Raw genomic sequence first — 22,660 nt, 5'->3', positions numbered from 1 at the left:
GTCCCCTGAAAAAAACAACACAGTAAAATTATCAGTGTTAATTTAACGCTGAGAGAGTACTAATGGAACTCTTGGTAGCGTTTGGGGATAGGGTTAGTATGGGGCTCTATGGAACACTGAGGATAAACTAAACACAGTTTAGCCAGTGATGTCCATTGTCCAACTAATGCTGTGTCTCCCAGAATATGAGAGTCTATTCTGGGCATGTCACAAATACACAAATATTCTGTGAAAATAGGCAATGTTGTGAGCTTGTAGACCGACTATGTTCGGCAAATGGATTTTGGTAGAGGGGGAAAAAATAAAGTATAGAGTAGACCCCGGCGTGACCCCGGCCAACAAAGTATATTATATGGGGTTTAAGTGGTTAAGGGGACTAAAATCTTACCTCATAATCAGTGCTGCTGCTTTGACAGGCTGTGTCAGTATGGCCTCATAGCCTGCTCTCTGGAGTCACATCAAGGCCTCATTTCCTCCCAAACGGTCTCACTACTGCTGAGTGCTGAGCTGTCTGCTTCCATGATAAACCAGTGAGACAAACGAGGAGCTTGTAGAAAGTAACCACTAACCCTCTGACGTCTTACATATTAGTAAAAAGAGTTGCAACTGCGCTTGGTATGCTCTTTTTTTCTCCCCTCCACAACAAATATCTTCTCCAAAAATAGCTGACGTGCAAGCACACAACGCAATACAACACGTCGTAACATGTTTGAGAGCTAGTTAGATCTGCTATTTTTGGCGTATCAAAGTGTTAAAAAAGAAAGAAAAGTATTTGCTAATTCCCGGTGTTTGTTTGAACGTGCTTGGCATAGCCAAATGTTGTGGGCAATATTTGCAAATATTTGATGAGCCAGGGCTGGTGAGGAATGTTGACCATGTGGTAAAAAGAGGAACACTAGAGGAAGAACAGCTACGGGCTGTAAAGCACTTAACCCGTTTGTTTTGCTACAGTGCTCATGTGTAACGAGAGAGAGGGACTAGGGGGCAGGAGAGGATTGTGTGTGTGTGTGTGTGTGTGTGTGTGTGTGTGTGTGTGTGTGTGTGTGTGTGTGTGTGTGTGTGTGTGTGTGTGTGTGTGTGTGTGTGTGTGTGTGTGTGTGTGTGTGTGTGTGTGTGTGTGTGTGTGTGTGTGGTGGGGAGACAGGGTGTGTGTGTTGGGGGGGGGGGGGGGGGGGTTGAGAGAGAAAGACAAGCAACAGAGATCAGATTGATTGAGTTACACACGCTACACTTGCGTCCTCGGCGTCCTCAGCTCTCGGTGGCCTGCGTCTAATGGTTTTAACAGTAGGTGACAAAGTGCTGTTTTGTTACCGCTATTGTGTGGCTGTGAATGGAGCGAAGCACTAGGACTGCTTGGGGAGAACACACACCCACACACACGCAGGCATGCATACACACACACACACGCAGGCATGCACACACACACACACACACAGACACACACCACCTATTCAGCAACTCTTGGGCTTGTGGTGCCGTTTTGTGGACTGCTTGTGTTTTCACGTCTATGGAGTATGGTGATGCACAGCAAAGTCCTCAGTGTTAATTTAACTGAGTGTCTTTGGTGGGGCTCTGTCAGTCAGTGGGTATGTTCTGTTACACTAGCTGGTAGTGCTGTTTGTCACAGCACGTTGTGGTTTGTAATTGTCAATGATAGAGATGACCCTGTATTGATTATCCCCACCTGAGGAGGCAGCAAGGTGAAAACATCACGGGTGTCGGGGAAAGGGAACGTTGAGCTGCACTGGTCTCTACTAGCTTTATCCTTTTGTCAACTGTTAGCTTGTTAGCGTTAGGCTTAACTGGGGTTTGAAACAACCCCGCCTCTGCAACAACAACAACAAAAAGAGAGTGGCACCAAATTTGACACCAAAATTGGCATTCAGCTATACATTTTCAAGGAAAGATGAGTAGAGTATGTTCACATATTATGGGATGTCAGAAGCATCCTTTGTCTGGCTGAGGTGACTTGCAAACGCCACGAGAGAACTCGATAAGCCAACAAAACGTACAGGCTTGAGAGGAAGGGGAGAAGAAGGAAAAAAGGTCTTTCTCTCTCCTTCAGACCCTAGCTGGCACGTGGCCACAGAGAGACACCCGCAGCTGTCCACCATCCACTGGACCACGGCCAGGGTTGGAGGGGCTGAGAATGGTTTCACGTATAGGCCCAGCCTGCTGCATTGAAAATGAAAAACAAATGCCTTCCCATCCCTCCAGTCACTCGTCCCCCTCTCCCTCGCTCGTCCCCCCTTCTCTCTCTCTTCCCTCACGCCACAAAATTACAATGTGCAACTTTGTAAATGTATACGCTGTTTTTGCGCGCTGGAAATAAACACGCAGGCCGGGGTGAGCGTTTGCGGCAGCATTCTGTAGAACAGTCCTCCTGCTGGCAGGGGTGGAATGTAACTTAAGTAAATTTACTTTTTGTACTGTACATTTTCGATACTTTATACTTCTCCACTATATCTCAGAGGTAAATATTGCACTTTTTTACTCCACTGCGATTATTTGATATCTTTAGTTGCAAGTTACTTTGCATATTCACAACACATACACATACAGTTATTACAACACATACAGTAACCACCCTATTTTATACTCCGGCTATTTGATACGTGTTGTGGGCTTATAGCACTACTACTAAGTAGCGCTATAACTTATAAGTAGTGTACAGTAACATTTTGAGATGTATGCCAATGCATTTGTACTTTCACTCAAGTCAAATTTTGAATACAGGCCTTTAAAGAGTATTTTGTGGTATTTGCTACTTTTACTTAAGTAACAAATAAAATATGAGTACTTCTTCCACCCCAGAGAAGGTTTAGTCCCAACCTATTGTCTGTCTGTCTGGGTTTCACCCAACCACACACTCCGCACCACATCGCTGATTGCTAGTTTAGAGTTGCACTAACTGCTGTCTGGTCCCTTGGCTAACCTCTGTAGAACTTGGTGGGTGTGTTGGTTGTGTAGTGCCGTGCTCTTGTTTGTGCTGTGCTCTTGTGTGTGTGTGTGTTTGTGTGTGTGTGTGCGTGTGTGCGCAAGCATGCGCATGCGTGCGTGCGTGTTTGTTGTGTGTGCGGTGTGCTCTGTTCATGCATGTCTATGTTTGTACACCACACGGTGAAAGTATGCATCTTTATTTGTGTGTGTGTGTGTGTTCGTCTGTCTCTGTGTATTTGTTGACGTGATTTAGCACATGTGTGCGTGAGAACATTTTCTGGGGTCCCCCCCCCCCCCCCACACCTAATTTCTTTCTTTACCGTGGGTTCCATCATGATGTCACTTCCCCTAAGAGCTTGGGCAAAAAGGGGCGGGCTCAAAGCCCCCTTGGCTCAGCGTCGGGTGATTGCTGGGCTCAAAAAGTCGTCCAATCACAAAACAAAGATTTACTCACCCATCTCACCCATAGTAATTAATGATTCACTGTGTGTGTGTGTGTGTGTGTGTGTGTGTGTGTGTGTGTGTGTGTGTGTGTGTGCGTGTGTGCGTGTGTGCGTGTGTGCGTGTGTGCGTGTGTGCGTGTGTGCGTGTGTGCGTGCGTGCGTGCGTGCGTGCGTGCGTGCGTGCGTGCGTGCGTGCGTGCGTGCGTGCGTGCGTGCGCGTGTTGTGACTGCATGCCCAGCAGAAAACACATGACTAAGATGATGCTATAGTAATTTCTCAGAGGGATTCAGGAGCATGGAATGTACTACTGGGTTGGTTCTCACACACACACACACACACACACACACACACGGTTCATCTCAGGGTGCAAGCAGGCTTTTTAGTTTAAACTCTGAGAATGAGAACAAGGGTGTGTTTGGTTCCATTTTGTACACTAGTTAAATTAGCCGCATGAACCCCATCCCTATTCGGGGCAGGTCAAAATAGATCGGCTATGTACATGGGGATGAGATTTGGAGTATAAGGAAAAGGGAAGGGCCAAGTATAGACCCCTGGGGGACACCGGTCAACTAAGTACAGTGGGGATTTTATTGTGTACTAAATGTAACGCTATGGTCGTAATACAGACGTTTGCTGCTGCTCTCCCTTGTTCATTGAAGAGGCATTCTCCTTTCTCTCTCTCTCTCACACACACTCTCCCAGACACACACAGACAGGCACGCACGCATGCACACGCTCTCTCCTTGTGGTACATACTTGTGTCAGGTGTGCTCTGTTTTTCCAGTTGGGGTAGAGAGGAATCTGGGCTCAGGTCCAAGGTGACTATCAGCAGCACCCTGCCAGAGCCCTGGACAAGAAGCAACACATCCCTCCTTCTCTTCTCTTCTCTCCTCCCCTCCTCTCCGTCCTCTCTCGCTCTCCTTTTTCTACACACCCCCTTCCGTGCCCTCCTCTCCTCTGCTTGTCATAGTGTTTTTCTCTCTTTTAAGTGCCATGTGTTCCAGTCTCTCTCTCTCTCTCTCTCTTTCTATCTCTCTCTCTCTCCTAAGTCCCCACACACAATCTCTTGATACTTTTGTAAGACATTTTGATTCTCCATACTCTAAATTTCTTATTTTCTCTGCACTTCTCATTTTGCTTCCATCTCTCTCTCTCTCTCTCTCTCTCTCTCTCTCTCTCTCTCTCTCTCTCTCTCTCTCTCTCTCTCTCTCTCTCTTGCCCTGAACTTTCTCCTTCATCTTTTGTTTAAGGGTTGCAGCTTGAGGGTTTGCCAGTTCTGTCAATGAGCTCCGTTTTAGTATGGAGGAGAGGTTGTTGTTATTATCCCCCTGCCGAGGAGGCGGGGAGCATTTTGACTTGTGGTTTTTTGGGTCTGTTTCCTGCCTAACAAAGCTGGAAGAGGCCACAAACATAACACCACCTTTCTGCCATGCTAATGTATTCCCACTATCAATAACAATGTGATGTTAAGAGCGACCGTGCACGCTGGAATGGGGGTATACTGTATATCACTCTGTTCAAAGCTAATATTTTCTGCTGTGTAGGTGACTGACAGCCAGGTATTTCTTTGGCGTGTGTTAGTCCATGCACGTCTATGCATACATGCATACATAGACGTGTGTGTGTGTGTGTGTGTGTGTGTGTGTGTGGGGGTGGGGGAGGGCGGGGGGGGTGGGGGGGGGGAATGGGGTGTTGCTCCACTTCAAAGCCATTCTGTTCATCAGACTTCTGTAGACTACATAAAAGCTTGAATCTGATGGTTAACCCAGGTATGGCATTCATATGACTCCCCCAAAGACTCATACTTACAAACCACTGTGTGTGTGTGTGTGTGTGTGTGTGTGTGTGTGTGGGGGGGGGGGGTCTGTGTGTGTGTGTGTGCCGCATTATCTGACTGCACTATACTACTGTCCTCTTATATCTACCGGTACTGTATGTATTCGTGTGGACATATGGCTACACTGTTCAATGTCTGCCTCTGTGGTCTTGTCGGGACATAAGAGAGGGAGAGGGGAGATAAAAAGGCACGGAAAGGCCTCCCACACAGGCAGATATGAGACTTTAGAGGCTCCATTAGCTCCTCAAAGCCAGCTGCTGGGCTCAAATGGATGTCTGCATTCTGCTGTTTGATGTCCAGTCATCCGTGGCCTTACATCCCAGCCCCTGTCTGACTGTCTCCTGCAGCTCCCCGACACTGGGCCACATACAGCTGGAGGTCTGACTGTCTCCTGCAGCTCCCCTGTCCCGACACTGGGCCACATACAGCTGGAGGTCTGACTGTCTCCTGCAGCTCCCCTGCCCCGACACTGGGCCACATACAGCTGGAGGTCTGACTGTCTCCTGCAGCTCCCCTGCCCCGACACTGGGCCACATACAGCTGGAGGTCTGACTGTCTCCTGCAGCTCCCCTGCCCCGACACTGGGCCACATACAGCTGGAGGTCTGACTGTCTCCTGCAGCTCCCCTGTCCCGACACTGGGCCACATACAGCTGGAGGTCTGACTGTCTCCTGCAGCTCCCCTGCCCCGACACTGGGCCACATACAGCTGGAGGTCTGACTGTCTCCTGCAGCTCCCCTGTCCCGACACTGGGCCACATACAGCTGGAGGGAGCACAGCTGCCAAGTCTAGTATCGAGTCAGACCGATATTGGTCCATATACTAGTATATATATGTATATCGGCCATTACTTTTTGGATGACATCCGTATCAGCAGCAATGTAGCCCGGCCCCGGCCTATACAAACACTATAAGAAATAGCCCATCTACATTTAAATCATCTATTCCTACACGTAAACTACGGTATGCCTAAACCTAACCTTATTGCTAAACTTAACCTCATAACTATGCCCAACCCTAAACTCATTTCCAACCTTATCCTCAGTAAAACAATTACAATTTCAATTACAATTTAGCCATTTAGCAGACGCTCTTAATCCAGAGCGATTTACAGTAAGCAGCAACAACACATGGATGGTATAAATGCATCAAATACATAAAATTAGTCATCAAGAATCATACGTGACCTAATAACCTAACATCTGTCCAACAGTGGAGTCTAATCTATTTGTAACTCTGAGAGTGTACAAAATGTAACCGAATGCTAAATGATCACTCAGGATTGTAGACATTACATTTCCACAGGTTGCCGTGCCATGATGTCAACTAATGTTACTCTTTCACATCTGTCTCCCTGCAGCATCCGTCGATCCTCCCTTCCTCCTGGGACCTTCCTCCTGCTCTCCGGACATCTTGGGGAATGGGCCAGCGCCTCCCCGGTGTGCATTTCTCCACCCGGTGGTGTGGCTGGCGCCATGTGAGGGTGAGGAGGGCAGCAGCGTGGTCCTAACACCCACGGCCCCCACCCCCCTCTCTTTCTCTCTCTCTCTCTCTCTCTCTCTCTCTCTCTCTCTCTCTCTCTCTTACTTTCTCTCGTGTGACTTTTGACCTTTGACTCAGCCGCTAACCCGGCCGCGAACCCCCCCTCCCGCTGAGCCATGCCTTTCCGGCTGAAGCTACGGCGCACGAGGCGCTACAATGTCCTCAGCAAGAACTACTTTGTGACGCGGATTCGTCTGTTGGACAGCAATGTGATCGAGTGCACTCTGTCAGTGGAGAGTACGGGACAGGAATGTCTGGAGGCGGTGGCACAGAGGCTGGAGCTACGGGAGGTGAGAAGAACCCATTCACACACACATACGCGCACGCACACGCACGCACGCACGCACGCACGCACGCACGCACGCACGCACGCGCACACACACACACACACACACACACACGTGGCCATGAAGTTTGGGAGGCCATGTGCGTGTGTGTGTGTGTGTGTGCGCTAGTGCCACGCGTCTCCCTCCAGACCATGTGTGTGTGTGCGTGCCCTCTGCTCTCTGTCCCCTGCAGGGCTCTTGTCTGTCTCTAACGAAGCGTGGCGTCCCCCTGTCCTCTTTTCACTGACGGAGAAAGAGATACTGCTCATCCGCCTCTCCCACTGTCCGTCCGACCCCCCCGACCCCCCACCCGCCCTCAACATTCTCACTTTGTGTTTCGCCCGCCCCGTCTTTTAATCTGTTTATGTCACTCCTGTTGAGGAATGATCCACTTTTTTCTACCCGCTTGTATCAAATCAGTGTCGTTTAACCATTTATGCCCTATATACTGTACCGTACTTCATCACATGACGGATAGTGAATATAGGTGTTCTACAAGCTTGTAGATCTGCTATTTTCAGATTTTATATATGTGTATATATATATATATATATATATCCCAATTCCCCAACAGTCACTTTGGCTGTTTTCTGCCCCCTCAATGTCGTAACTCTGTCTCACTCTATGGCTCTGGCACCGCCGATCCAACCAATATGTCTGAGGTTTCGGAATAGTCTCAGGGGCTTTGTCAGAGTATACCCGTTGGTACCGTGTCCCTTTTGTGCCCATATATGGAGATCTCTCTATCTTGTCAGTCCTTGTCCCTTTTATGTTCATATAATGGAGATTCCTGATGTCATTATGCCCATATATGGGCATATTGATTGAATGGGTGGTTCTGGACAACTGGATATCTCAACCAAGGAAGCTTACGAGGAAAGGTCGCTCGCCAACGTAATCTTCTCTACCCTGCAATTCAGCTATAGCTAAGCCCCGGCCTCTTCCACTTAGACACTCCCACTTGGATGGACACTTTCCAGCCGGGCTCATTCATTCTAATGTAAATACATGGATTTTACACATTAAATACTGGTTCATTTTTGGAACCAGACCTTCAAAATGTCTTCCAAATCCGTCAACAAGGCCTGCCATATGTACTGGAAGAATATGTGCATGACATTTCTTTTTTTTTTTATTTTGTTTTATCATATAGGAAAACTATTGGTGGAGAGGTTTGTCTAACCCATGTTATGCTTAGCTGTGATTGGACCATAACAGTTTGGGGAGGGGCTTTGCTATAGGTCAATTCCAGCCGGCAGATTCGTCACACTCGGTGGCAATCAGCTGCTGAAACTCTGGTGGAATACATTGGAGTCAATGGTGCTCAGTGGACAAGCATGAACAAACACAATAATCGCCTCTGGATAACAGAAGACATATAACACATTATTGTCTGCTGTGTTGCTTTTAGATGTATACACTGTGTCATTTTATAGAGGTATCAAAAATGCACAAAGTACGTTTCTGAACGTGCCAAGTATCTCAAGACTGTCCACCGTCTCCTGTCTGGCAGCCAAATCTCACGATACCTCCAAGACAGAAACGATACCTGCCGCTTTTTAGATGCCCCAATAAAATGATGTACTGTGCACATTGAAAAGCAAGTTATTAGAAAACAACATGTCTTCTTTTATGTCGCAATCGTTAGTGTTTGTTCATGAGCTGGTCCAGCCGGCTCCATTCACTGCCAACCTACCATGTATTTCATCAAACTTCCGGTGCAAGGTTTGCCACCCATGAGCGTCATGGTGGCACATCCCCGGCGTCCAGTCACATGACTCATGTCCTTTCCTTTCGTGAGCTTCCTTGTTCTCAACTACACAACGGCGGGGCACCACACCCCCTCGAGTCCTTGCAGCTGCGCTCGCCGAGTTTGAAGTCGGTGGGTCCAATATATGCACAAGAGCACATGGGACCAATTGTTTTTATATTTTTCCCGTATATATCAACAAATCAATTAACCACTTAAGCCTTACTTTATATTTTGTCGCACGACGGTGACGTGCAAAATTTGTGAAAATAGCAGATCTACACATTCCCAAAAAATTATAGGTTGGCTATTTTCAAATTGTTGTTACCTTTAAAAAAATGTCACCTATAATGACATGACCAAAATAGGGATCGATTACTATTTTATTGCATTATCGATTATTTTGTATAATCGGTTAAATCAATTTCTGTGTGTCTCTGTGTAATCAATTTCTGTGTCTCCGATTTTGTGCAACCACCATCCTTCACTGTGTTTTCTTCCCCAATATGTGTTCTTTGTGTGGCCAGCTTGTGCACAGGATCAAAGGGAGACATTGGACAGTTTGGGCTGTATTTGCATGTTTTACGCATGTGCTCGTTCAAGTGCTTGTCTTCACCCTCAGACTAGAGGCTGTAAAACAGTAGAGAGAGGGGGCGGTGGAGTTGTCCATGCTCGCAGTGTGTTGTGATATTTGCCAGGTGTCAGTGATAGTCATATATTATAGGGAGCGCTCCCCAGACACCCCCACCTCTGCCTCTGTCTGCCCCGTTACATGCACACTGTGTCCGGATTGTTTGTGTACTGTGTACATAATGTCTTTAGTCAGATAAACAGTTTGGTCACTTTCAATCTCGCGTCGCCTATTTTGGGCCTGACATAATAGGATTTGTGCTTGTTTTTTCAACATTTTCAAAACTTTCTAATGTATAAAACAGGGCTTAAGTAGTTAAAAGCTGGAACAGTGAAGAGGAGACCCCAGAGCGGCAAAGACAAGTTAAACTCAACGTCACACAGTTGCACACCCTGGCCCTGAATCACTTTCCTGCTTACTCACCTCAAACCACATTTAACCCAAACTGACGATAAATTCAGCAGATTAAGCGTTTTAGTCTCTGTGAGTCAGTTGCAGTTTGCAGCTTTCGAACGGGTGACTGTCGACGAGAGGAGGAGTCATTCACTTAAAGCACAGTTTTGTACACCACAAGATCAGAATGAGTTGATTTCTTGATGCAGATGAGATAAAATGACACTTATTTACCCTGTGGGTAATTTCTGTGGTATTTTGTCTGGCTTAGTTCTGTCTAATAGAGTTCCCCAGCTGCTGTCAGACATTAATTTAGATCAGATTTGAAGGAGGAATATTTGCTTGCTGAGTGTTTTGTCTGGTATCCTAATCTCTCCTCTGATCTCGCCTCTTCCGCCGCTTGTTTGTCTTTGTCTCTCCGTTCCTCTGTCTTTCTTTCCTTGTCTCACCATTTCCCCATAATCATTCTTTGCCTCTCCCTTTCCTGCTCAATCTCTCGCCTCTTTCTCCCACTCATTCCTTCTTCTCCATCTCTCACCGTATATGTATCCCTCTTCTGTCTCAACCTCCCTTTGTCCACTTCCATTTCCTCTTCTTTTCCTTTCATTTCCTCACCTTGTCCTAACCTTTTTTTTCAACCACTCGTCATAGTTTTGCATTTTTCATTTGTTGATTTTTGTAAATATTGCAAGATTTCATATCCACCCAAAATACTAGGCTCATGTAACTATTGACAAAGACTAAGGACATGGGCCTCATCCATTAACTTGGTCGTAAATAACCTGGTTATTATATCCTGGTAAAGTTTGTGTATATTTTTGGGATAAGTCAGTTCTGGCATGTGATTCATGAAAGGTGGTGCAGAGCCCTGATTTGTGTGGATCACAGGTGTATCTTATGTTTGTCTGAAAGTCAGAGACGCATGATAGCTTAATGTAACCTTGTAAGTCCCGGTTCATATCTATCTGACAGTATATCAATTATAGACCAAATCAATAACCGAGAGGAAATGTCTTGTTATAATATTATTTGGGTTTATTCCAGAGAAGAGATTTTACAAGCGTAGGAAAGGCATAGTTCCAGATTATGTTCTTCTGACGTGTTAAACATTGATACAGTGTTATATACAGTGCATATTATGGGATGTTACGTACTCCTTGACAACTTGTAGATCAGTGTATCTTGACAAGCGAGTCCTTCGTTAATGAAATAAGTTAGTATAACCGCCTACTCTCACGGATAATGAGAATATGAATTTTAAAAAGTTTAACGTCAAGACCAAAGGCTATATACTGTAAGGCGTAAGCCCTTTCTACTGCTCACCTTTGCAGAGGTAAAAAAAATAATGCTGGAATCTGATGATATCCAATAATGTTTGATCAGGGCTTTATTGATTACTGAGGAGAATTTGTCCTTTGGACGAACATATCCTCCACTGTCCTACATCAGATTGAAAATGGAGTATAACGGTCACAGCTAGATTTCATCCATACTGTATCATCTTCATCAGATGATAAGCCTGCGTTCATGTGATGTGGTCAATATTATAAATGAAAAGCGCAACATTGGAGTTGGCATGAAAGTCCAATAGGCAAAACTGTGGCGCATAAATGCATAAATATGTGCAAAAATATGTGAATAGTGAATGAGGCCCTGGTTGTAGTTTTATAATTGATTTTTTATCAAAACATATTTTTATTTCAGTTAATTATTTTGTTATTGCTATTTTATTAGTTTTAGTTACATCGTGCCTGTCACAGCCATGTGCAAAATAAGTTCAGTCAGGAAACTCAGTGCAGTTGTTGCTGCCGGCCGTTCATTGGGCCGCATCAGCATCACATTCTCATTCACATGATTCACTTCATCAATCACACACTCATTCCATCTTCATTCCGGCTATTTAAACAGGAAGTTTGCACTGCTCATCTTGCTTGCTGCTGCACACACTGATTCTGCTGCGCTGCTGTCTGCTTAAACCTTTGCTGCTCACCCTCCTCCACCCCAGCTACCACCTGTCGTTTTGGATCTGCTGTTTGGGTACGGGGGATTCAGAGTCCCTATGGTTGGGACTGATGCGCTTGATCAGAGTACCTAAAAAGCAGATCCAATTAATCGCCAAACTATAATAAATATGTTGCTCATTTTATATTCAATAAATATATATTTAATACATTCATGAGTTGTCCTGACTGAACTTTAATAACCCAACTCCATTCCCGTGCCCTCTCACCCCCTCTCGTCCCTGTTCCCGGGGCTCCAGACCCACTACTTTGGCCTGTGGTTCCAGGGAAAGACCCAGACTCCGGCCCAGCGCTGGGTGGAACTGGAGAAGCCCTTGAAGAAACAGCTGGATAAGTTTGGCAACGAGCCGCTGCTCTTCTTTGGCGTGATGTTCTACGTGCCCAACGTGTCCCGTCTGGAGCAAGAGGCCACCAGGTACATGTTGTTGTAACCATGGGAGACATCCATGAATTGTGCTGTGAGTGTTGTGTACTGTACACCATATATATTGATATGGTTAGACACACACACACACACACACACACACACACACACACCACACTTTTCACATTTGTACTGTGTGTGTGTGTGTGTGTGTGTGTGTGTGTGTGTGTGTGTGTGTGTGTGTGTGTGTGTGTGTGTGTGTGTGTGTGTGTGTGTGTGTGTGTGTGTGTGTGTGTGTGTGTGTGTGTGTGTGTGTGTGTGTGTGTGTGTGTGTGTGTGTGTGTGTGTGTGTGTGTGTGTGTGTGTGTGTGTGTGTGTGTGTGCGCGCGCGCGCGCGCGTGCATGTTTTTGTGTGTGTGAGTGTGAGAAAGAGCAGAGAGAGTGAGCGTGTTGGCTAGCTGTGAAAAGGGCATCCAGGGGTCAGTGTGTAGATCGGCAGCAGTGTCTGCCATCTCAGATTCCCTCTCTCTCACACACACACACACACACACACACACACACCATGTTCCCACCGTGAGTCTGCTAGCACTAAGCTGGTGAATTTGCTGCTGCTGCTTGGCTGGATGTGGGAAAGGTCATTTGCAGGTCAGAGTTTGACGTTTGACTCAGGGCATTTGTGTGTGTGTGTGTGTGTGTGTGTGTGTGTGTGTGTGTGTGTGTGTGTGTGTGTGTGTGTGTGTGTGTGTGTGTGTGTGTGTGTGTGTGTGTGTGTGTGTGTGTGTGTGTGTGTGTGTGTGTGTGTGTGTGGTGTGTGTGTGTGTGTGTGTGTGTGTGTGAGAATCTGTTAACCATTGATCCTGAAGTATTGAACGTGCTGTCCGGGTGGTGCAGGGGGGGGGGGGGGGGGGGGGGGGGGGTTGGATTCCTCCATGGTACCACTCTGACTCGGTCGGCTGCTCCAACCATGTTGGTGTGTGGAGGGAGGAGGGCATTCTCTCTGTCACTGCACTAGCATCTCCTGTAGTCCACGGTTGGGGACCCCCAGGAGTCCCTGAGGGAGTTCCAGTGGGTCTGTAACTCTGAGAGCATTTATGCGATGTCGCGTGACATCTACATGCAGCCAATGGGCTAAAGCTGTCTTGAAACTATTGGAATTTAGAGAGGAAATACTATAACAGAACCAATGCGAAGATTTCAGGGTGTTCCTTAAATGGGGATAGCGTGGTAGTAGTATAGGATTCGTTCCTCTCTATGCGTTGTGCCAGTGGCAGTCAAAGCAGAGTGTGACTGTGGATAGCCAGAAGGTTTTCCAGGTCTGTAAATCTGAAATTGTGCAAATGGTTGAAGCTGCGCTGCTCTATTGAATCTGTGCCATTGCATCTCTGACGGAAGCAGACATATTAGGCATATTTTGTGTGTGTGTGTGTGTGTGTGTGTGTGTGTGTGTGTGTGTGTGTGTGTGTGTGTGCACGTGTGTGTGTGCACGTGTGTGTGTGCACGTGTGTGTGTGTGCACGTGTGTGTGTGTGCATGTGTGAAGGTTCATTAGACACAGGCCATGGTCTGCTCTGGTAGATAGGTCAGTATTCCAGGAATCCCCTGCTGGCTTTTACACTGTGTGTGTGTGTGTGTGTGTGTGTGTGTGTGTGTGTGTGTGTGTGTGTGTGTGTGTGTGTGTGCGCGCGCACACACAGGGTTAGGGGGTTATGGCGGGCGGGCCTTAGGAGCAAGTTCAGGGAACAAAAGCCCTCATGTCTAACCTCTCTCTCTCTCTCTCTCTCTCTCTCTCTCTCTCTCTCTCTCTCTCTCTTCTCTCTCTCTCTCTCTCTCTCTCTCTCTCTCTCTCTCTCTTCTCTCTTCTCTCTTCTCTCTCTCTCTCTCTCTCTCTCTCTCTCTCTCTCTCTCTCTCTCTCTCTCTCTCTCTCTCTCTCTCTCTCTCTCTCTCTCTCTCTCTCTCTCTCTCTCTCTCTCTCTTCTCTCTTCCTCCCTCTCACTCTGGAATGTTTGGCACAGTCTTCCAGTGTAGGACAGTCACCGTTGTTCCCAAACCTTTTAGCTTGAGACCCAATTGGGAAATGTGATTTCTCCCTGGAACCCAAACAAGTGAAAATAGAACATCTACATTCTACAAGCTCACACTGCGTAGTTTTTTTTTTCTTCTTTCTTTTCAATGTAGGCCTATGGAATGTCTTCGATTGTTTGAAAATGTATGGAATTCTTTTACAATATGGTTGTTTTTTACATTTCTGATTTTTATTTAAATTAGATTTTGATTTGGCCAGCGGTCCAGGCACCTTGGCTGGTAATCCAGCATGACAGTGTGTCGCGGGTTCGAGTCCCGATCCAGATGAACTTTGCTGTGTCTCCCCCCCCCATCTCTCTCCCCATTTCCTGTCTACCTACTGTGATCAATAAAGGCAATACAAAAATTATATATATATATATATATAAAAGAAATGGGGACATTTACTTGCGACCCATGAAAATGGGTCCGCGACCCAAAAATGGGTCTACAAACCACTGTTTGGGAAACACTGCTCTGGAATGTTGGCACTAGTCTTCCAGTGTAGGAGGAGGTGGACCGCACATTCCTCTCAGAAGAAGTGCTAAAGGGGAGGGGGAAGTCTGGCTCACACTCACACACACACACACACACACACACACACACACACACACGCGCGCGCGCATACACACGCACGCGTGCACACACACACTGACTACACGCTCACCCTGTGCCCCCCAAGAATCTACCCAGAAGCCAGCTGCAGCTCTGTCAGAGGCGTTAGTCACAATGCACTACATTGTACGACATGCTCTCACACACACACACACACACACACACACACACACACACACACACACACACACACACACACACACACACACACACACACACACACAGCCCCAGAGGCAGGCGTTTTCTAAAGCCATTCATTTTTCAAATACATCAATAACTTTCATGTCCTACCCAGGAATCTAAACAGTGCTGGAAAAAGTACTCGTAATTGTTTTAAAAAAGTATCAATAATGCAATGTAGAAATACTCTGTTACAACTAGTAATAATCAGGAATTCAAAATTAAGTACAAAAGTATTGGTATCAAAATATACTTAAAGTACTTAAAAGTAGAAAGCACTCAATATGCAGAATGTACAGTTTCACGCGTTTACAAATGTAGGAAATGTATACAAATCTTTTGAAAATAGCAGATCTTCATATATGAGCTTGTAGATTGGCTATTTTCAAATGGGTGAAATGTATGTAGGGCTGAAGTGGGTAAAAGTAATAGTACAATATTTGCCTAAAGTAAAAGTACATCAAAATTGTACTTTGAAGTACAGTACTTGTAATAAGTATAATGTAATTAGTTACTTTCCACCATCTAAACTTTTACTGTAGTGAGCTATTCTGGAGAGTTTGTTGGAAAAGTGAGGAATATAACTTTCTTTTCAAAATCTTTTTATTTCCTTTTTATAACAGTATGGGTGGTCACAGGTTCATAGAAAAAATAAAAATAAAATATCAGATTTTAGTATCAGTGACTGAGGTAAACAAACGTACTGTATAAATCACAGAGATCGTGGGCAGACATAATGAAAAGACTGTTAGTGCAAAACATGCCCCTTCAAGATAAAAGAAAAACATTTTCTCCCCTTCTAGTCCCAATTTAGTATAGCCAATTCCCAATTCCCCAGCCTCTCTACAGGTACTCCATCTCTGCTAACCCCCACAATCAGTCATTGGGAGGGTGAAGAAAGCCTCGGGTCTCCTCCGATACCCGGGCCATCAAGCCAACATCTTGGAATATAACTTTCAAACTTTGTTTACAATTAGTATCAGTTCCCACCCGGCCATAGGTTCTAAATATCTAAATAGAAGAGTAGGAAGACCACCTCCAACCACTGCAGCTGTGCTACAATGAGAGTATTAACATGCTCATTTTACTTTTAGTCACTTAAAAAAAACTTATTTTAAAGATCAAAACATGCCTTTCTTTCACCAAGGCTCAGTCAATCTTTTTACACTGTCACCAAGAAAAGAAAAGTAATAGTCCTTCTGCCCTTGTCTCGAGTCTCTCAACGCCTCTATCTGTGAAACAGTTTGAAAAGGATACGAGGTCAGAAGCACCAAATACAATCCACACTGTCCATTTATCCATTTGTAAGTCAGAGAGTGTACAAATGTAACCAAATAGATCTGTACCGACGCATTTGTTTGCATTTGTAGTTTTTGTGCTCCCTCAGAGTTCAATTAATGTGCAGTGTCTCCCATAGCAACGGCCTGTGTATCATCCCTGTGTATCATCCCTGTGCCAGCACACCTGGCCTGGGAGGAATCAGGGGGGAGGGGGGGGGGGGGCAGGGCGGTCGGGGTATATCTCTTTCTCCACTCTGTTAATCTAAGCGAGACGGAGAAAGTAATGTGTTTTATACTGTGGTCAGAGTGAGGGCTTTGAAGTTTAGTGTTTGAATGACGTGTGACCTGACACCAGATCTCCCTCCTTCTCTCTGTCTCTCTCTCTCCCTCTCTGCACCTCCGTTCATTCATCTTTCCCTCAATGCTCCTCCTACTGTGCAGCTGTGAAAAGGACCAGGGTTAGTGAAGGGGGCATGCAGTCCGGGTCCTGCAGGGTCACCACAGTGTGATTGGAGTGTGCTAGTTTGTGCAGGGTGTTACTTTCATGTTGTGTGTGTGTGTGTGTGTGTGTGCGTGTGCGTGTGTGTGTGTGTGTGTGTGTGTGTGTGTGTGTGTGTGTGTGCGTCCAGCCTGGGACATGTCCAAAGACTGGTTGTTGCAAGGAGCGTTTCCACAGTTTAGGATGTCCATAGGCCAGGCAGAAGGACTGGCAAAGTTTTGTACTGTCTCTGCTACCTTTTGAAGGTCGCCATATATGGTGGAGACACTGAGTGACGTTCATGTTGTCTCGTGAAGGCAAGACATGTGCCAAGACTTTGTGAATGCAATCTAAACTGCACCTGTAATGTTTGTCCTTGTGTACTGTTCTTATAGTGAAAGAATTGTTAAACCCTATCCTTAGTTGAGTGGATTCCAAAGGGCTCCATACTAGTGGCCACAGTCCCGTTGTGATGTGTTGTGAGCTTGTAGATCGGCTATTTTTGGCAAATGTTCCCTCCAGAATAGGGATGCTTTGGTTCAATTATCACCCTGTGAGGGTTAATCTCCGTCCATACTCCAAGCCTGAAAACGCATATCACATGACCAGTCATGTACACTGGGCATGCTCAGGCTTATCGCATTTAGACATTTGACAGCCATTTGATAAAAACAGCCATGAAACAGTGCTTGTAGTCACACAATACTTCTCCCATACTACTATTTCCCCATTTCTGCGGTAAAAATAGTTTTTGCCTGTGCAATGCCACATGTCTGGCACATGAGGGGTAACATAGGCTGCTGATTTCAGGTCTAGGAGTAAACAGGAATGTGTTATTTATTATATTTTCTTAGTGTGTACAGGAACCTTTTGCCCGCAGTGTGTTAGGATGAACAGAGTGCACGCATGGTTTGACTGTCCTCACGGGAACAATTGGTTCCTACAAAGATAGCAAAACATGGTATGCATGTATACCTACTGTACGCACATATGTACTCATATTGACTGACTCACTCACTCACACTCGCGCACATGCATGCACACGTGGACGTGCATGAAGACACACACACACACACACACACACACACACACACACACACACACACACACACACACACACAGATGTACTCGTTCCGCCCCTTGCTGATTCAACAACTTTGTTGTAGTGAAACCCCCAAACTCCCACACAGCCGTCTGGACCCATCTGGGGCTAAGGGGGTGTACAGGGGTCATACCACTGGGGGAGCACACACACACACACACACACACACACACACACACACACACACACACACACACACACACACACACACACACACACACACACACACACACACACACTTGTTGTGTTAGCTATTTGGACATCTGGTAGCCTGTCTTGAGCATGTCTCTGAACATGCGTGGGCATATAAAGGGGGTCTTTGTGCGAGTCATGTGGGGCCATGTGGAATGCCAGTGATGTCAGCCCAGGGTACAGTCTAGTCTGTCTGCCACACAGTACAATCCTCAGTGTGAACTTGCGGGTCCGTTTGGGTGCCTTCGTTTTTTCACACTGAGAGTCACTGAGGATTTTTACAAGGCGTGATACAAGTCAAAGATGAAGTCGTCTGGTCTGAGAGGATGTCTGTTATTGTAGCTCACCTGTTATTACAGCGCCATGATGTCACTCACATGACATCCTGGCCAGGTGTGTATACCACATAGGTTTGGGCCATTTTAGCTCTGTGGTTCTCAAACATGTTTTGCCTCGGGTCACCCCGGTAAATCACCCTTTCATCCACGGCACCCCTGAATTACACCTTATAGCAGTGGTTCCCATACATTTTCATGTAAAGGACCCCCAAATCGACATTTATTAGGCTGCGGACCCCCGTTTCTAAAGATATGCCAGGGTCCCTGATAAGAGAGGATTTGTATGGCTCTAGCAGTGATTCCGAAACATATTAATAATAAAGGCGTTTTACTAAGTATATCAAATCAAATCAAACATTATTTATATAGCACATTTCCAGCGACCAGGGTCGACCCAAAGAGGCAAATAGAGAAAAAGAAGATAAGACAGAGGAAAGCAAAAGGAAGGAAAGGCAATAATATAACATGTGACGTATAGAATATACCGGTAGTTAGAAGCAGACCTGCATAAAACAAAAGGTTGTGTAGCCAACTAGCTATAAATTAAAGTCAGTATTTAGAATTGAATTATTTCTTTTTCAAATGGTTTCTTGGCGCTTTTAAACAAAGTGTAATGCCAATATTGAAAGTCAATAATGAAAGTAGCTACTCTTTTTTAATAATAAACACTATTTGTAAAGTGACATACTGTAGCTATAGAAGTTACTGAGACAACAGGAAGAAAAACAAAAAGCCAAGTGACGGCTGTGTACGTAAACGTTTGCAAGCGTGCATGCTGTCCGCGACTGGTTGCACCCATAGAGTTATCTAGAGAACAGATTGAGGGAGAGAGGAGCGAAAGCCCCGCCTGCCGCTATTCACTTCAATGGAAGTTGCTCAGGGGCGTTTTGAAGCCATAGAAGAACTACAAAGTCTTCCGGGTAGTACCCCTCAAGAGTTGATATGATTGGTTGGCTCCTGTCGCCAATGTGGCCCTCACCCCAAAATGAGTTCGACATCCCTGCTCCAAGTGGTTAACCTGGCCTGGACTTGCATCAAGGCACTCGAGGGTGCCACGGCACCCACTTTGAGAAGCCCTGCATTTGCCGAGTTGATCAAAACCTTTTTTTAGATAGAACCTCTAATCGAATTTATCTTGCTCGAGCAGTTGAGACGAATAACAGTCTTAAGTCCACACTAATTATCCATAATGTATACGTGATGGATAAGGGGTCAGGACAGCTAGGCCTTTTCGGGGAGGGGTCAGAATAAATTATAGACTTAGACTGTTATTTGTCTCATTTTTTTTTCTTCATTTTTCTCACTTTCTTTTGAACATTTCTTGTTATTTCTCAAAAATCTGTGAATCAACACAGAAATGTGAATAGATTTTCAACTGAATTGTGTGATTAACCCTGTAGCCCTGTATTATACTTTGTTGTACAATGATGGTGTGAAAATAATTGATCCACAAGTTATGTAGAGCTTGTAGATTGGCTACAGGTATTTTCACATTATTTAATAATCGTTCATTAATAATTCGTAATCGGGGCAAAAGTTATATATTATTGATCATGTTGACTTGCTGATTTTGCGTCATGGCCTTTCATGTTTTGCCACACATTCTGCACGATGCACACACCGTAATAGAGCAAAACATTTTTCCATTCTTTTGTCATTTTAGTTTATTTGCAGGTATTGTTAAATTCATATTCAATACATATCAGCCCACCAATCTAACTCTCACAATTTTACTCAAGTGTAACATTAACATGAAAGGGAGGACTGGCCGACGGACCACATCGGTCACACACATGTTTCAGCCATAACCATATAAGGAGTTCCCAATGCATCTATGCCCAAACTTGGAGTGTGTTGTCCAACCTCCACACACACACACACACACACACACACACACACACACACACACACACACACAGGTATATATTTTTAATGTATATATTTCCTTTTTTCACAACTATATCAGGGTTACTTGGCTCCTCCCTCCAGACCGCATCAAGCTCCTCCCCCTCCCTACAGTGGCGGTGACTGGGGTTGGCAAATTACAGGGTTGCCACGGGAACGGAATGGCGGCTCAGCCAACCAGTGTAATGACAGGGTGAGGGGAGGAGGGCGGGGTCAGATTATAGGCCCAGAACACGCACGGAGTGAAGCTCAAAAAAGAACGAGAGAGAGAGGAGAGAGCGAGAGGGAGAGAGAGGGAGAGGGAAAGAGAGAGAGAGAGAGAGAGAGAGAGAGAGAGAGAGAGAGAGGGAGGGAGGGAGGGAGAGGGAGAGAGCAGGAGAGGGAAAGAGAGAGAGACCGAGAGAGAGAGTAAGAGGAAGAGAGGGGGAGGAAACGAGAGAGAAAGATGGGGAGTGAAGAAGTGAGATGTTAGAAGGTGAAACAAACGGCAAAATCCCAACATGCAAGATTAAGTACTCAAAATGTACTGATGACAGACGATTGAAAAGCAGTGGTGGAAAGTAACTAAGTACTGTACTTTAAAGTAACTAAGTACTGTACTTTTACTTCTACTCCACTACATCTCAGAGACAAAGTAACTAAGTACTGTACTTTTACTTCTACTAAAGTAACTAAGTACTGTACTTTTACTTCTACTCCACTACATCTCAGAGACAAATATTGTGCTTTCACTCCACTACGTTTATTTGAAGTTACTAGTTACTTTGTAGATTTGGGTTATTATTATAGAACATACATTAACCACTTCAGCTTTTCATACATTTTGGGCATTTGAAAATAACCGATCTACAAGCTCACAATGCGTGGCGATGCGACACAATGTGAGCTTGTAGATAAAAACTTGAAATGGGACATTCTGCATAATACTTTTGGTACTTTGGCATTTTGGCATTTTTATTTTTCAAGTACAATTTTGAATTCCGGACTTTTACTTGTAACAGAGTACTTCTACATTGCAGTATTGATACTTTTACTTACGTAAAACATTTGAGTAAATGGTAAATGGTGCATTTATATAGCGCCTTTTATCCAAGGCGCTTTTTCAGGGATTGTGCATTACATTCACCCATTCACAAACGCATTCAGAAACCATGCAAGGCACCAACCTGCAGATCAGGAGCAATTAGGGGTTCAGAGTCTTGCTCATATCAAGGACACCAACTCTGGGGGAGCCCGGGTTGGAACTGATCCGGTCACTCTACCCCTGAGCTACTGCAGAGTACTTTAAACACCACTGTTGAAAAGGATGGAGCCGCGTGATGCAGTTGGACAACATCCCCAGTGTTAATTCATTCATTTGAAACTCTGAGTGTGAAAGGAAAAGTGAATTAACCCATCCCCTCCATTCAGGACGGGAACCCCTTTTGGTGTTTTAAGCATTATGTTATACTTTAAGCTATTGAAAAATAGCAGATCTACAAGTGCCACGCTACGAGCTTGTAGATCTGCTATTTTTGAAAAATCTTGAAAATGTGGTGGAAATCTTTGAATCTTTCAGAGCGTTATTAGCTCAAATCTTTGCTTCTGCGGGGGTCCCTGGAACTACATATTTTCAGATGGGGGTCCGCAGCCAAATTCAGATAATTCTAGGGGTCCTTGACGTGAAAAAGGTTGAGCACCACTGGCATAGAAACATAGGTTTTTCAGAAAACTGTCATTTCATTCATTTGAAACTCTGAGTGTGAAATGAAAAGTGAACTAAAATTACTAAACCACTGACTATACTGTGCAAAGTGTGCATGTATCCACATTTATTTTGAGCTTTCCGGTTATGATGCTTGCAGAAGAAGTGTGCCGACTGCAGAGTGAGTGAGAACAAGCAGTGTGCTCTTCTCCTTTGTCAACTGTGATAGTGTATAAATGTAACCAGATGGGTCTATTTGGTTACATTTATCAGAGTTAAACTGACTCTGAGAATAATACAGTGTAGCTTCAGTCTCCTTTCTGCCCTTCTTTGTGTTTCTTATGACTCTTTTTTCCATGACCACTTCTCTCTGTGTGATTCCTGGTGCCAGGTATTGGGTCAGGTCCCTCCAGTTCATTCAGTTTAAAATGTCAAGTGAAATTTCTGTTCGGTAATGAATGGAAAATCATTAATTCCGAGAGATATGTGGACCTTTTTTAAGAGGGTTTTTTCTTGCATTGGAGGAAAATCTGTGCGTCCGTGTGACAAGCAGTGCTATGCTGTGTATAGAAGGAAT

The 22,660-nt window shown here is 45.1% G+C and overlaps 2 protein-coding genes across 4 annotated transcripts in view; one reads left to right on the top strand and one right to left on the bottom strand.

Annotated features, from left to right (window-relative positions):
• The window catches only part of zpax1 (zona pellucida protein AX 1), a 190,801-nt gene that overhangs the window by 9,265 nt on the left and 158,876 nt on the right, over positions 1-22,660 (bottom strand). The gene's annotated exons all lie outside the window — the stretch shown is intronic.
• The window catches only part of LOC306941268 (tyrosine-protein phosphatase non-receptor type 14-like), a 52,956-nt gene that overhangs the window by 8,865 nt on the left and 21,431 nt on the right, over positions 1-22,660 (top strand). For 2 of the 3 annotated variants that reach the window (XM_079526620.1, XM_079526621.1), the window contains exons 2-3: positions 6,582-7,053; positions 12,124-12,299. In XM_079526620.1, coding sequence (XP_079382746.1) covers positions 6,880-7,053; positions 12,124-12,299 — 350 coding nt within the window. In that variant the 5' untranslated portion in view covers positions 6,582-6,879. The remainder of the gene's footprint in view (positions 1-6,581; positions 7,054-12,123; positions 12,300-22,660) is intronic. The other variant, XM_079526622.1, reaches the window with a different exon arrangement.

Source organism: Electrona antarctica (genome assembly GCF_951216825.1).
Source record: "Electrona antarctica genome assembly, chromosome: 17".
NCBI lineage: Eukaryota > Metazoa > Chordata > Actinopteri > Myctophiformes > Myctophidae > Electrona > Electrona antarctica.
The sequence above is the reverse complement of the archived record's forward strand: the minus strand, read 5'-3'. Positions and strand labels throughout refer to the sequence as shown.